At 42.4% G+C, this 15,799-nt stretch overlaps 1 protein-coding gene across 3 annotated transcripts; it reads right to left on the reverse strand.

The window, feature by feature from the left end:
• Positions 1-1,683: 1,683 nt before the first annotated feature.
• LOC104594075 (Ribosomal protein L31) lies at positions 1,684-12,895 on the reverse strand. Of its 3 annotated transcripts, none has more exons than XM_010254201.3 (3): positions 12,529-12,895; positions 2,241-2,284; positions 1,684-2,071 (listed from the first exon to the last, which is right to left on the reverse strand). In XM_010254201.3, the coding sequence occupies exon 3, from the start codon at positions 2,058-2,060 to the stop codon at positions 1,854-1,856; it is 207 nt and encodes a 68-aa protein (XP_010252503.1). In that variant the 5' UTR covers positions 2,061-2,071; positions 2,241-2,284; positions 12,529-12,895; the 3' UTR covers positions 1,684-1,853. The 3 variants fall into 3 exon arrangements, with proteins under 3 accessions (XP_010252503.1, XP_010252504.1, XP_010252502.1); XM_010254202.3 differs by having other exon boundaries at positions 2,182-2,284; XM_010254200.3 differs by lacking the exon at positions 2,241-2,284 and having other exon boundaries at positions 12,529-12,891.
• Positions 12,896-15,799: the final 2,904 nt, after the last annotated feature.

The following is a 15,799-nucleotide window of genomic DNA, read 5'->3' on the forward strand; positions in this document are numbered from 1 at the left end:
TATTAGCTTAACACATGTTTATCTATAGCTTATTAAATACAAATGGTGGGACCCATTAAAAGATTACTATAAACCCACTTTTCTTTTTTTTCCAGAAAGAAAATACTTTATTAATTACAAACTTGATTTAACTTTTAGGAAGCAGCCTAATTTAATTTTTAAAAAATAAATAACTCAAAATAGATTTATTAGATAAATAGTAAATACCAAATAAAGTGGGTTATTTATTTACGAATAAGATCTCATTTAATATCTTAAATCAAATTAAAAACATAAATTAATAATGGTTTTCAAATAAAATAGGTCAAAATAGATTGTCAATTACAAGGATGCAAGACTCATATTAGTTTTTTTAATTTAATTTTTGATAACTAAATAGTAAACTGCAAACGAAATTATACACACATTTAGTTACCCCGTACTTAGTATGGGGGTCGTTCTCTATGAATTATAACACACAAGTATGGGAGATGTTTCCAATTTGAGGTTGGGACGTATTGTGAGGTTGGTGAGGAACACCGTGAGGAATGATCTAGACTCTTAAGGGTGTCAATGGACCGGTTTTGGATTAGACCCCATCCAATCCAAAATCAATTTGAACAAATTGGACAGACCCACAAGACATTGGATTAGACTTGGTCCGTCCATAATAAAGTTATATTGGATTGGGATGGATTAAGCTAATATCTAGTCCATTGATATAAGATAAGAATATAAGTGTCAATGGACCAAGTTTGAGTTGAAACCAATCTAAATCAAAACGAATTTGAACAGATTGGACCGGTCCAAAATATTCATTGGATTGGACCTGATTCATTTATAATGGACTCACATTAGACTGAATCGGATTGGAACAAATCCAAATCCAATCCAATTGACACCCCTACAGATTGGAGCAAATCCAAATCCAATCCAATTGACACCCCTACATACTCTATGCTGCATTCAACCTTGAAATTAGTAGTCGGGATCTGCTCCTCACTGAGCGCACCTCACAGACTTCACAACCACATCCCACCATGCCCTATATTAAGAACATCTCCCTATAAAAAATAAATACAAGTACAAGAAATGTTACCAATGTGCAATCAAGACATGCTGTAAGATCAGTGTGAAACGCGCTTTGTGAGAAACAGATCCAAACTCTAAAATTAGATACATCATTCAGAATCCAGATTTTCTCCTCACTCATGAATTTGGATATGCTCAAGCTCAACTCATGGGAGATGTTCTCCATACACGGTGGGATGCGCTGTGAGGTTGTGAGGAACAAAGCCTTGATTTTTTTTTTTTTTTTGATAAGCAATTCGGTTACATCATTCAGAATCCAGATTTGAGGCTCACAATTCGGCCTTGAAATTTTCTTTTCTGATGTTGTGTTTTAGTGCCTCCTTGGTGGCTGTTGTGTTTCTGCTGTTATTTTGATGATGTTTTCTTATCAAAATAAAGTGCTCTTCACACGAGGAAATATTGGCTCCTACCGGGTCATAAACATGCATTTGACCAAGTGCATTTTACAACGCTTAAATAATTTCATGGGAGCATGGTCAACTAAAGCCCCTGCACCTGTAATGTGCACTTGCCATAAAATCTACAGACCAAATGACTTGTTCTCATTATTTCATAAATAGTGAATGCTAAGCATAATGAGACTAAATCTTAACAAAAGATACTGCAGAAATATATCTAGACCAAAAAAGGAATAGCAACCATTTTGCTTCAAAGATGTGGCACGTTAGACAACAGTTAAAAAAACCCAACATCTAACCCCCCACCCCACAAAAAAAAATTAAAATAAAATAAATAAAAAGAAAGAAAAGAAAGGTCTCAACCTTCTCTTTTTATCAAACATTTCATTTATTTTCGTTTTCCTCATTTTTCAGCCCATAGCGACGGTTGAACTTGGCAATCTGCCCTAAACTCTGGGCCATCTGGCGCCTTGCCCTGAAGTGGTATACTTTACCAACATTATGAATTTTAGTCATCATAACATGCATCAACCTCCCACTCTGCGTCACATAGGATATCCACTGCATCTGAGGGTGCAACCCTTTCCTCATTTTGAGCAATGCTGCAATTCCATGACAAGAGTATCAATTATAAAGCATATAAGTTAATCTTTATATAAAACAAGGGTTAATAAGCTGTCGAGCTTTATATCCCTTTAAGAGAAAGTCCAACTTCAACTAAGGGCGCAACTCCATTAAGTAGATGGCACAACACGCTAATAAACATCCAACCGGTTGATATATGGATTGATCTGGATGATCAGTTAGGACACCTCCTGGATAGACAATGTAGTGACTTGATTTTATAAATTCGTTGGAGCCACAAGAAGTAATTAATGGAAAACATTGAAATTTTGAATCCTCATACTTAGAATTGCAATTCAAATACCCAACAAGTTAGGATTGGCAAAACCAATTTTGTTCCTCTATTACAGAGAAAGAACTTCTGTTAAAGAAATGACTTAGTAGTTAAAACTCCAATTAGTATTTCTAAGGTTTAATAAGAATGTCAAAGCCAAGTTTTTTATGATCTTAGCCATGACCTAATGATTATCCATTGTGGATCATATTTTTAACTTCTAAGACTCACCTTTTATGGTGCACAACCAAATAATAAGCAGTTTTAATGATCCAAACCATCCAAATAATGAAAAAAAAAATATGAGTATCCATATACTTTGAAGATCAAGACCTTTGTACGGTGAAGAGGGCTGGTTCAGGGGGTTTTCTAGAAGGTTTTACAGTAGGTAATGAGAGGGTGGAGTTAGTTTACTGCAGCATGCTGACGACACTTTTATCTTCTGTGATGAATTGCAAGAGCAGCTTTATTTTGTGATGTACTGAAATGATTTGAAGTAGTATCGGGCCTGCAAGTTAACTTAAGCAAAAGTGAGTTAGTGGTTGTGGAAGAGGTGGAGGAGCTGACCAGTTGGGCAGAATCATGAGGATGTAAACTGGGAAAGATGACGCTAAAATATTTGGGCATGCCCCTAGATACAAAATGCAACTCCAAAACAATCTGGGAGACAATTGTTCAAAGGCTTCAAAAGAATGGCTGCTATCATTGAAAAGAAGATGAGAGCAAGGTTACCCTGGTGAAAAGTGTGCTCTCCTCCCTCCCAATGTATTTGCTTTCTTTGTACCCAATTCCGACAGGAATGGCTGCTATCATTGAAAAGAAGATGAGAGATTTCCTCTGGAGAGGCTGGAAAGTGCAGAAGTACCACTTGGTAAAGCTGGAACAAGGTATGCCAGCCCAAATCTGTAGGGGGGTTGAGGGTTAGAAGGGTGAAAAGTACCAATACTGCTTTGCTGGGGAAGTGGTTTTGGAGATTTGGGGAGAATCAAGGAGGGCTGTGGAGAAGGGTGGTGCAGGCCAAGTATGGTGATAGAAATTTTGGATGGGATCTAGGAACTTCAAATCAGTCCTATGGATGCTCAGTTTGGAAAGGTATTGAAAAGACTATCATTGGTTTGCAAAAGGTGTGAAGATCAAGGTAGGAAATGGGGAGAGGATCAAATTTTGGAAGAATGTTTGGTGTGGAAGGGCCTTTGAACGAGAGCCCTGCTTTGTTTGAAGTTAAAGCAAGCGTAGAAGTTAAGGTTGTGGAAAGCTTGCAAATCCAATATGGTAGTATGGCTTGGATTCCACAATTGAGGAGGAATCTAAATGATTAGGAAGTGGAGGAGAGTGGATGGAGCTACTGCAACTTCTTTACAGTACACAACTGGAGTCTGCAAGGGCTGATAGTAGAATCTGGAAGTGGGAGAAGACTAGAAAGTTACAGTTAAATGTTTTTACAAGGCTCTGGACAGTTCAGAAGGACATTCAGTTCCAACCCACATCATCTGGTGTAAAAATGTGCCTTCAAAAATATCTCTTTTGTCTGGACGGCATATCTCAACAGAATACTTACAAGGGATAACCTCTCTCGGAAGGGTGCTGTACTGTATTCAAATAGCTGTGTTCTATGCAAAGGACAACTGGAAGAGAATTTCACACTTATTTGAATTGAAAAGTTGCTGCCCAGGTTCAGTAGAGGATTTTATAAAAGGTTAGAGGATGGAGAGTCTGAGTAAAAGAGGAAATTAATTTGGAATTTAACCCCAGCAGTGGTATTTTGGTGTCTGTGGCAAGAAAGAAACACTCAGCTCTTCAAAAGCAAGACAAGTTCTGACAATTCCATTTTTCAGAAAATTGCGGGGAAGATGTTTTCTTGGTTGTCTGGTCACAGGCTGTTTAGGGGTGTAAGTTTTGAGTCCTTTCTTGTACATGATAATTGTGAGCATCGGGAAAATGGCTCACTTGGCCTGCAAATGGAGTCGCCACTCGCCACCCATCAAGTAAATGAAAAGGAGGTGATGGGACCTCCAGGATATACATCGGAAAGCATTTTTGGTTTATTAGTAATTCCAAAAGCCCAAAGCACTGGCTAAACCAGTCTGGGTAGGTCTTGGATGGGAGAGGGAAGGGGTTAGGCACCCCTCTCCCGGGTCCAAATAGGTGGGGCCCACATGACATCCCAAGCAAGCCAAATATAAGATTAATCCACCAAAAACATAGTAATGATAAGAAAGCAACAAATCAAAAACAACTCAACAAAAGAGAAACTACACTCCTTTATTTATTATTATTATTTTCATTTCTTTTATTTTTCATCATTTTTTTCTTTATTTCATTCATTTGTTTATTTATTTATTTTGATTATGTGTGTGTATATATATATATTATTTCTTTTCTTTTTGTTCTTCTATTTTTTTGTTTTTATATATTTATTTATATTTTCTTCTTTTTTTGCTATTTTTCTTATAAAACACCTATTGGCCTATTTGTTTTATGGAACCTACCTTTTTATTTTCTAAATATTTTATTATTATTTATTTTTTACTTTTTTTTACATTAATATTTCCCTTTTTTTATAGCTAATTCCCCCTGAAAAAGAAAACCTGCTAACTAAACACCCAAACTGATGGAGGAAGATTTGGCCCGACCTCTTGGCCACCCAACACGTGGAAGCAACCGAGGGTGACCTGGCAGGAGCGACAGCTCGACACAGCAGTGCGCTCAAGGCACGAGCTCCGAGAAGAGGAACCCATTGTCCGAGCTCCCCAAAAGGGGCTCGAACTCTCCCTTTGACCCTGAGCCTTACGAGGAGCGCAAGGGGCAACAACCCGAACTGGCCCACCCCAAGGCAGTTCGGGCCACACTTCTATCTGAACTCAAGACTTCACCTCGCACACCACTCAAGACTTCCCTCTTCACCGGCACGCCCTTGAGGGAGGTCTCTCCTTGCGTCGAGGTCACTTCAGCCAGTGACGAGGTGTTGCAGGTCAGCCCTGGATGAGGTGCTTCTAGCCGACGAGTTGTAGTCGAGGTCGCTAGGTCGGCGTCAGTGCCAGGTCGCCAGGTCTGTTCAGCGCTTGGGCCAGATCGCTAGTTCGGCACCTCTGCCAGGTCGCCAGGTCGAGACACCATCATCTTGGCTAAGGTAAGTTGTCGCCTAAGTGGTTCTAGGTGTCACCTAGTTGTTCCAAGATGCCACGTGTCACAATGTCATTGGAGGGCCAAATCCGCCCTCATCAATAGCCCCCCACTCCCAAGTTGAAAGTAACTCGACGAAGGGAGTAGATTGCTCCTTTTGGCCTGGGATAACTAATTCGATGAGCTTGTAAGCATCGATCCAATTTGCTTCTCAGGTCGACAGAGTCCAAGTGTTTGCAGCCTTGTGCAGAACCTCGCCATCTTTATTTTTGGGGCCCGAGAGCGAATTCATCTGCTCGAGGAGAGGTGGAGAAGGTACCCCGAGGACATCTACCTTATTAGGGATGTGACCATCAAGAGGTTCTGCGATCTGGCTAAGTACCTCAAGAGTGAAGCTCATCATGCCATCCTTAAGAGGGGGTTCTGTGTGACCTCTCTATCAGGTCACTCCACCTAGGTAGGCTTCGACGCAGCGTCCTTCGAGCTAGCCCTAGCCAGTGAGTTTGATGCGGAGCCTGCAACCGAGGTGGAGGTCAACTGTGAAGAAATCAAGTTTGCATCCATCATGGTGCTGAGAGCGAACTAGTCTTTACCATTGTTTTCTCGTGTTGAATGCGAATTGCTTTATATTTCACCCATGCAAAAGAGGCGACTGGATCCCACGTGGTGCAGAGGTCTTTTATCAGCCCGGCACCTTAGCCCTTAGGCTCTGGGAGCAACTCGTAATCCACTCTCCTTACCCTTGATTTTGCCCATGCCAAAGAGGAGACTGGGTCTTAAGCGGTGTCAAGGTCTTCTATCAATTCGACACTTTAGCCCTTAGGCTCTGGGAGCGACTCGTAGTCCACTCTCCTTGATTTTGCCCATGCCGAAGAGGCAACTGGGTCTTATGTGGTGTTGAGGTCTTTTATCATCTCGGCACTTTAGAGCTACGACTGCGCTGCATCAGCCTCGTTAGTGACGCCGGTCACTCACTCCTACAAGAAGCTACTAGGAGCTCGACCTATGGGGGCAGCACTACTGACTTTAAGTCACCAGCTCGCACAAGAGCCTTGGAAGGCTCGACCGGCAGGGGCGTCCGTGCAGTCCGTTGGCTGCCAACTCCCGCGGAAGCCAAGAAGAGCTCATCTTGTAGAGGGTACCTCGCGAAGAGGACTGATGAGGCTTTATCCGAGTTGAAGAAAAGTCAACAGAGCTGCTTAGTCTGTTGGCCATCAACTTCCTACTTAGTCTTTGAGTTCATAAAAAATGGAAACTAGAAAGTGAGAGTTTTAGTTTCTAAAAGGTGAGAACTTAGCTTTTTGGAAGAAGAGGACTTAGCCTTTCAGAAGATGAGAACTTAGTTTTTTGTAGCGTTTCCCACAGACGGCGCCAATTGACGGAGCGCAATCCGGTCGGTCCTAGCTATCAACAATCTTGCCTCTGACTGGAGCAAAAGGTGCCTGAAATGGGGAAGAAAGCAAGTAGCCTCCCGGGAGGAACCCGGTGAGAGTGCTCTGAAGCTCAAGTTAATATTTTCTCAAAGGCAAGAAAAAACCAGATGGCGCAAAGTTATCACGTACCTCCACGCCGCGACCTCCTAAGGGTAAACGGCCACCTTACTTTTTTGAAGAGCGTGGTTCGGCGACAGCACGCTCTTGAACTCGCCTTGGCCTCTCGAGCCTGAAGGCCCAGCCCGGGTATAAGCAGCCTCGGCGTAAGGGGCCCCTGCCGATTCTTGTACTGGAGGGGCCATCTCGGGCTCCCTGGGCGGCTCCATTGGCAGAGAGCTCGGTACCTTAGGCTCCGCATCTTGGGGCAATTCGGCACGAGCCCGTTTGGCAACTCGCTTCCTCCTCTTCATGACATGAAACAGGTTCCCACCGCAAGTCTTTTCTACGTCCATCACACCTGAGCCTGGCATCAGGGAAACGAAAGAATGGAAAGCAAAACAAAGGCAAGCCTCTGAGCAAGGAACCTACCCGAACTCAGGCCGGCCTGGATGAGCTTGGCCTCCGTCAGATAATGGTGGCATTTTAGCCCGAGTCGGGCCCAGTCCCGGAGGCCCTTCGTCGTCTCCCTATCTAGCGTAACACCAAGGTCAGGGGCAGCCAACCCCCACCTGATTTGGAACGGCCACCCCGTTGCACTTCGTACCACGAAGTAGTCCCGTTTCCACGCCGAGACCTTGTTGGGAAGATCGTGTAAAAGCTTGAACCTCGGGCAAGGAGACAGGTAGTACGCCCGCCTATGCCCGGGAAGGGGACCCGCTTGCTTCTTAAGCATGAGAATAGAAGAGAAGATCTCTAGGTCTAAAGGCAGAATGTGTTCGCAAAAGAGGGAGATAGTCCCAACTAAGTTGCGGATAGAGTTCGAGTGGAGCTGACCGACGGTGACGCCGAAGTGGTTCATAACCTCGACGATAAGAGGATGGAAAGGTAGGCGCAGCCCGGCGACGAGCTGCTCCCGGAATATCACGACCTCGTCCGGACCGTGTTCCGAAGGGAAGTCGCCTGAGGGTATAAAGTAAGTATACTCCCCGGGCAGGTTGAACTGGGTGATAAGGGAGTAAAGCCCCTCAGGCTGGTTGAAGACCCGAACTTGTCCAACATCCGACCTCGACGGGAGGAGGACGCCAAACTACCCGAAGCGACTCGGCCTACGGGTTCGAACTCTTCCTCGAGCTCTACCTCAGGCTCACTAAGGCTATCGAGGGCCGCAGCTCGGTTCGTGGAACCTGCGTCTGACCCCCTCAAGAAGTTGTCTAAGCTGTCCGAGCTAGACATCGGGAGGAAAGGAAAATCAGGAAGAAACTATTGACTCACCCAGAAAAAACTAACGGACTACGGAAGGTTGACGCGAGCTAAACTTGAACGCGAGCTCAAGAAGCGAACGCAGAAGAATGGCAATGGAAAGCGACTAGGGGTCCCCCACTATTTATACCCACAGTGACCGAAAACCGATGGCTCTGATCGAGGCAAATCCAATGGCTCACGATCAGGCTGACCGCACGCCTCCTAAGACCGAGACGTGACTGGCCACACATCTTTGGAAACTGAAGCGGTGTCGGCGCACGTCTCCCAGCATTGAAGGCAGTAGTGGTGCGCTTTTTGAACTTGAAATAACGCCTGTCGTCACGTCTCCCAGCATTTAAAGACGGATTGGCGCATTTTCTGACTTTTTGGCGCTCGAGGAATCCAGAAATCTCCTGACGTACGCACACTTCACGCCATTAGTCAAACGGTTTAAAGTACAGGTCAAATTCGCTCATCACAAGACCCTTAGCGCGAGGAGTGGGGGGCAACTGATGGAGGAAGATTTGGCCCAACCTCTTGGCCACCCAACACGTGGAAGCAACCGAGGGTGACCTGGTAGGAGCGACAGCTCGGCACGGCAGTGCACTCAAGGCACGAGCTCCGAGAAGAGGAACCCGCGATCTGAGCTCCCCAAAAGGAGCCCGAACTCTCCCTTTGACCCCGAGCCTTACGAGGAGCGCAAGGAGCAACAACCCGAACTGGCCCACCCCAGGGCAGCTCGGGCCACACTTCTATCTGAACTCAAGACTTCACCTCGCACACCACTCCGGCACTTCGTCTCCAGGTCGCCGAACTGAACAACCGTACCTAACACCAAAGGAGTCCGTATCCTGAGGCGACATGCCTGACTGACTTAGGATCTGACGCTTGACAGCCGCACTTCAACAGCCACTTGCCACCGCCACCTCTAGTTACAGAGACGGCTCCGACAAAGAGAGCAGTGGCGGTTGTCTGCCCCAGCAGAGGTGATGACACCCGAACTGGCAGAAGTGCAGAGGTAATGATACCCGACCTGACAAGAGCTTGGGAGTGAGTGCACAAAGTGGTTATAAAAGGCCCTCTTCCCCAAGAATGGAGGTACGTGATAACTTTGCGCCATCTGGTTTTTTATCTTGCCTTTGAGAAAATACTAACTTGAGCTTCGGAGCACTCTCACCGGGTTCCTCCCCGGAGGCTACTCGCTTTCTTCCCCATTTCAGGCACCTTTTGCTCCAGTCAGAGGCAAGATCGTTGACAGCTAGGACCGACCAGATTGCGCTCCATCACAAACTATTGATCAAACCCGATATTACAGATTCTATTTTTTTTCCTTTTTTTCATAATCATTTATTACATTTTTTTAAATCCTTTGTTCACTGTAACCATAACTCCTCTCCCTTTCTTTTTCTGCATTCTGTCTGTATAGCCGACCCTCCGGGTCCATCGAATCCATCCTTACAGATTTCATTACTGTTATTTATTTTATGATTTATTATATATATTTTTCTCTACTTTCCTTTGGACCTAACTTGCTAACGAATCCTCTTCCTTTTTGCTAGTGTGCACCTGAACAGGTTAAACTCAACTTCTCTGTGTCTTCTTGTCAGCTATTCCTCTCTTGATTCACTTCTCATAACAACATTACAGCGAATGAAATTAAGCATCACAAATCATGGACTCAACATAGCGATAAAGGGCTTATTGATGACAAGAAAAAAAAAACATCCAAGAACTCATAACATTTGAGACATCTTATTCAGAAGAATTAAAAATCTGAATCAGCATGCACGGGCCGAACTGCAGATAGCTACAACTGGATATAGCAAGCATCAAAGTGCTTATTAAGCTTAGAAGGAAACCGATCCGTTTGCTATATCAATAGAACCAGAATTAATCAATTTGGGCAGGTCCAACCTGAGCCTAGACTGACCCAGACTGCAATTTTACATGCGGTAGGTATGAATTTTCGATCCTTGAATTGACCTTGGGCCCAAAAATTTGGGCTTTAGGCCTGAGCATAGCCCAACCTTACCCCAGCCTGAGCTTGGCCCGAATATATAAATGTACATATGCATATATAGACACATTTGCATGCATAGCCACTTACCCAACAAAGCAACATTCTTCTTCCCTATATTGCCTATCCCCAAACCCCCTTGCTCCTTACTTTTGCATACTAGATCCCATCTCACTAGGTGATCTTTTATTTCCTTCACCAAGCTCCCATAAGAATTCCCTCATGATCTCCCCTACTTTTAGCACCTCCCTTTGTGGCATCTTAAAGACTAAGAGGAGGAAAATTGGAAAGTTTGCTAAAATAGACTTAATCAGAATAATATGATCCCCTAGAGACATAATTCCTCTTCCAAGTTTACAATTTCTTTGCACATCTTTCAAGAATTGGGCTCCAAAAGCTTCCTTCCCATGAGTTGGCTCCTAAAGGCATACCTAGATATTTCAATGGCCAACTAGTGGTAATGGTAGGACAACCTAAGGCCTTTGCAACCTTGACCATCTCCTCCTCAAGCTCAACCCCACCAGATGGCTCTTTTCAAAATCGATCTTCAATTTAGAAACAAATTCAAACAATTTTATCACCTACTTCAAATTATTTGCCTTCTGAGGATCAACACACGAAAAATTATTGTATCATCAACATACTGCACATGTGTAACAACTGTTGAACCTCAACTACCAAGGTAAATAAGAAAGGAGAAAAGGAGTCCTCTTGCCTCAACCCTCTGGTTGCAAGAAAGAATTCTCTAACTACTCTATTAACTAAGACTGAGTAATGACAAGTTTCCAAACAACCTTCAATCTAGCCACACCACATCTCTCCAAACCCAAAGTTTCCCAAAGTGTCCAAGGGGAAAGACCAATCAACCATGTCATAAGCTTTCTCCAAGTCTAGTTTACACACAAAATCTCTCTCCTTTTTTCTTAAAATCCTCCACACATTCATTAGCTATCAAGATTTGGTCTATAATCTATCTTCCTTAAATGAATGTCCCTTGGAGGTGACTAATCAAGATAGGCAAGACTAGCTTTAATCTTAGGGACAACACTTTGGCCAAGATGGAACATGGACACTGTGGTCATTGGAAAAACCGGGCTCACTTGCCACTTCGGCTGGAAATGGAATCGCCACCCATCAATTTAGGAACTGGAGGTGATGGGACCTCCAAGAATTAGTATCAAAATTGTTTTGGTCCAATAGCGACTCCTACAGCCCAAGGCACCGGTCCAACCAGTCCGGGTAGGTCTTGGATGGGAGAGGGAAGGGGTTAGGCACCCCTCTCCCAAGTCCAAAGGTGGAGCCCACATGGGATGCTGAAACCCATTAGGTATGGATTAAGGAAAACTGATTAAGGAAAATCGATAATCTGAATTACATGAATGTCTGAGACACATTATCCTACAAAAATAAACTTGATGGGAGACATAGTCAATCGCTACCACAGTGAGGATACATCTCAACAATTTTTACATATAACATGAAGATAAAAGCGGTGGAAATGCCAAAAATAACAAGGAAACAGAACAAACATGAAGTGAAACAAAACAGAAGCTAGAGCACTCATAATAATAGTTCACTGTTCAACGGAAATTAAAATATCCATACTAACTAATCTTACCATTCGGCAAGAACCAAATTACTCTTGTAGACACACTGAAGTGAAATGAGATAGATCAAACATACCAGAACCGATCTAGCTTACTACGACAGTGGGTAAAGCAAATATGAAGATGTAACAGAAATGAACAGTCACACTCACAGTCAGGAAAAACCCATGCGATTTGACAGGAAATCATAGAGAAGAGGAGGTAAAAGAAAACACAACAAAAAGGAAAAAAAAAAGAAACTATCGGAAAAAATTCAAAGAGATGTGGTTGGCATGGAACCGGAGGTACAAATCTAATACCAAGATTGAAAACATGCATAACAGTCGAACCGATCTGAAAAATTCATGTAGGGATCAGTAAAAAAACAGCGACAAGAATATAGAATACGAAAGAAAAACCAACGAGTAGAGAAACGAAAAATCATCAGCGGAGAAACGAAAAATCATCAGAGGCTATAAGAAATTATCAGAAGCAGATGTGACGGGAAACTATTCGAAATGAGAAGATAATAGAAGAACGAACGAAGCAAATTAACACTGACAGAGAAACGGCTTCTTCACATTCTCATTCTTTAGTCACGCTCATGCAAGAAGGCGCAATAAATGAATGAAAGAAGGAGATTCGATTGAGGGGTTGTTACCTGCTTGAACTCGCTCCCCAGAGATCGGAGAGGCTAGAACTTCAGTGGAAGTGACGAACGCCTCACTTCTGGGTTTCGGTATAACCCAAGTTGTCTGGCACAGTTGGAATCGGCGCTGCACAGGTACTCAGTTCGGATTGAAAGTATGCTCTTGATAGGACTGCTGGTCGATACAGGAGGAGAAGAAAGGAAGAGAGAGAAAACGTAGAAAAACGGGAGGAGAAAGGGGGGCGCCGAGCCAAAGCACAAGAAAAGAGGGTTCTCTTGCCTGCTCTGCCGCTGGTTCGAGTGGAGGAGACGATGAACAATATTCCCTCTCGCCCAGCTCTTCTTCGATGAGCCTTTTTTCGATTAGGTTAAAAGAGGCGTCATTTTGCTATCATATTAGGACAGGGACCATTTCATAACTTCGGAGAAAACGGGGGGGTTTTGGTAATTTTCAGTAGGTTGGGTTAAACCGGGTCCAGAGATTGAGCCGGATTCTTGGGTCCAGGATGGGTCTGGGTCAAGAATGGGGAGGGTTGAGATGGATCTGATGGTTGAGAAGGGTTTTGATGTGTAGGCTAGCAGGATTGGTCGAAATGGAATCTTTTTGGATGGAAGGGTTAAGGAGGTAATTTTTGGCTGAAATTTTGTAGGGTGGGGTTTTCAGACATTATGAGTGGATTGGTGGGGTCAAATTGGCCTGACTGGGCCTGGATTGGGCAGATCTGGAAGGGGTTCGATTCGGTTAATCTGGGGCATGAAAACGGAATCTTTTTGTAATGAAGGGGAAAAAAAGGCAGTTTTGGGTAAAACTTCTTCGGGTGGGCTTTTTGGGTAGTCTGAGATGATTGGTAAAATCATATTGAGCCAATCGGGCCCGGATTAAGCAGGTTTGGAATCTGGTCAATCTAGAGCCTCGAAATGGAAAGGCTTTATTGGTTTAGATGTGTTCGGATCAAGTGGATATGGGTTGTGGGTGTGGGAACGGTCGAAATGGAATCTTTGTTTGATGGACGGGTGAATGAAGGAATCTTGAGTTCAAATTTCATGGGTAGGCGTTTCGAAATGTTCTGGGTCTAATCGTTGTGTATGATCTAATAATTGAGGTGTAAGTGAGGGTCGATCGGGGCCATTGTATAGGTATCGGGCAGGTTTAACGGTGGATATGAGGGCTCTCGGGGTGAAATTTGGGTGTTTCGAAGAGGTCGGAAGGGTTTGATCAAGTGTTTGGAGTAAATTGGAGGCTTAGGGGCGGACCGAGCAAATATCGGGTGCTAACAGTTGCCCCTCTTTGTTGTAAGGTAGGAAACTACGAAATAACAAAGACAAAAGAAGCACATAGCGATTTTTGTGAAGGACAAGCTTGGAAAAAGGGCAAGACGAGGAAGGAGAATTGCGGTAAGGTAAGGTAAAGAAGAAGGGGAATTCCTGCGCAGCATCCTTTCATTACGTTCTAGCCATTTTATTCTTAGCAAAGCGATCTTTCCTAGGTATCAAGAACCTTTGGAATCAGGGTACATTTGCCTTGAAAAAAAAATGATTAATAATAGGAAAACTATTTGGAGAAAAGACCCCTCCTTACGGAATCAGGGATACATTTGCAAAAACTAGATTTAACTACACCTACAAGAAACCGTATTTGGATAAATCTACGAAAACTGGATTAAAGTAAATCCGTGAAATCTGGATCTGGGATGAAACTATGAGAAATGAACTGAAGTAAATCTAGATTAAAGTACATATGGATCTGTGAAAATTGGATTGAAGTAAATCTGAAAAATTTGGATCTAGGAAAAAATTGCGAAAATTGGATAAAGTAAATCTGCGAAAACTAGATTAAAGTATATCTGTGAACTCTGGATCTGGGATAAAACTAGACAAAGTAAATTTGGATTTGGGACAAATCTAGATTAAAGTACATCTAGATCTGTGAAAATTGGATTTAAAATAAATATATGAAATATGAATCTGGGGTAAATCTACGAAAATTGGATTAAAATACACCTATGAAACTGCATCTTGAAGAATCTGTGAAAAATTGGATTATAGTAAATCTACAAAATCTGGATCTGGGAAATCTGTGAAAAGTGGATTAAAGTAAATCTAGGTTAACAACTGGGAAAAAACTGGATTAAAGTAAATCTACGAAATCTAGATTTGGGAAATCTGTGAAAAACTAGACCATAGTAAAATTGGGAAAACAATTGCGAAAACTGGATTAAAGTAAATTTGGGAAAAGTGTGAAAAAATGGATTAGAGTAAATCTGGGAAATATGTGAAAAACTAGATCAGAGTAAATCTAAGAAATCCGAATCTATGAAAACAACTACTAAAACTGAATTAAAGTAAATCTGAGAAAACTATGAAAAACTGGATCAAAGTAATCTACGAAAACTGGATCTCAGAAAATCTAAATTAAAGTACATCTAGATCTGTGAAAACTGGATTAAAGTAAATCTATGAAATCTGGATCTGGGATAAGTCTGCGAAAAACTGGATTGAAGTAAATCTGTGAAATCTAGACCTGGGATAAAATTATGAAAACTAGACAACGTAAATCTGCGAAATCTGGATATGGGAAAATATGGCTAAAAGTACATCTGGATCTGCAAAAACTGGATGAAAGTAAATCTATCACTAAGAAAAATATGTTAGAAACAAACAAATCAATCACAAAACACCAACAAATATTCTTTAGCTTTTTTTTCTTTTTTTTTAGAACATTTTGGAAGATTTGAAAGAGTTTCAGACATTATTCTTCTCTTTTTTCTTTTTTTTTTGTTTTTCTTTCATTATTTGTATCATCACTATTTACTCAATTAAAACTAGTACTGGTCAAAGGAAGGAGATTTACAAACGGGATTTCTAACGCGGATCAAGGCATAGAGGTTGACAAGACCGATGGATTTTCTAGATAAGCGAAAGTATACAATGTGATGATAAAGCCAAGATAAAAGTTGAGTATGCACTCAAAAGGTCAAGCATCTCAAATTGTGGCATAAATAAGTATTTAATTATCGATGAGTGCACACAAACATGAAATATGGGAATGGTAAGAAGAAAAAGCATCAAAAACTCAAGGGCAAAAGTGCCTCCAACCCCAACTCATATGAGAGTAATTATGTCCAAATGGGCTATATCCAGTTTTCACCAGATGAGTGTGTATCCGTTCATTACTCAACTCATTGAATTCAAAAAACATGCATGATGGAATTGTAAATTGTTGAACAAGGGATTTGTTGTAAGAAAAACCTTATTATAGGGGGTCTACCCCATTTTTTTTTTT

This window comes from Nelumbo nucifera, chromosome 1, assembly GCF_055504915.1.
Source record: "Nelumbo nucifera cultivar China Antique chromosome 1, China Antique-T2T, whole genome shotgun sequence".
Lineage (NCBI taxonomy): Eukaryota > Viridiplantae > Streptophyta > Magnoliopsida > Proteales > Nelumbonaceae > Nelumbo > Nelumbo nucifera.

Excerpts from the sequence above, each read along its gene's own strand:
- LOC104594075 (XM_010254201.3), bottom strand. The coding sequence starts at position 2,060 with ATGAGGAAAGGGTTGCACCCTCAGATGCAGTGGATATCCTATGTGACG.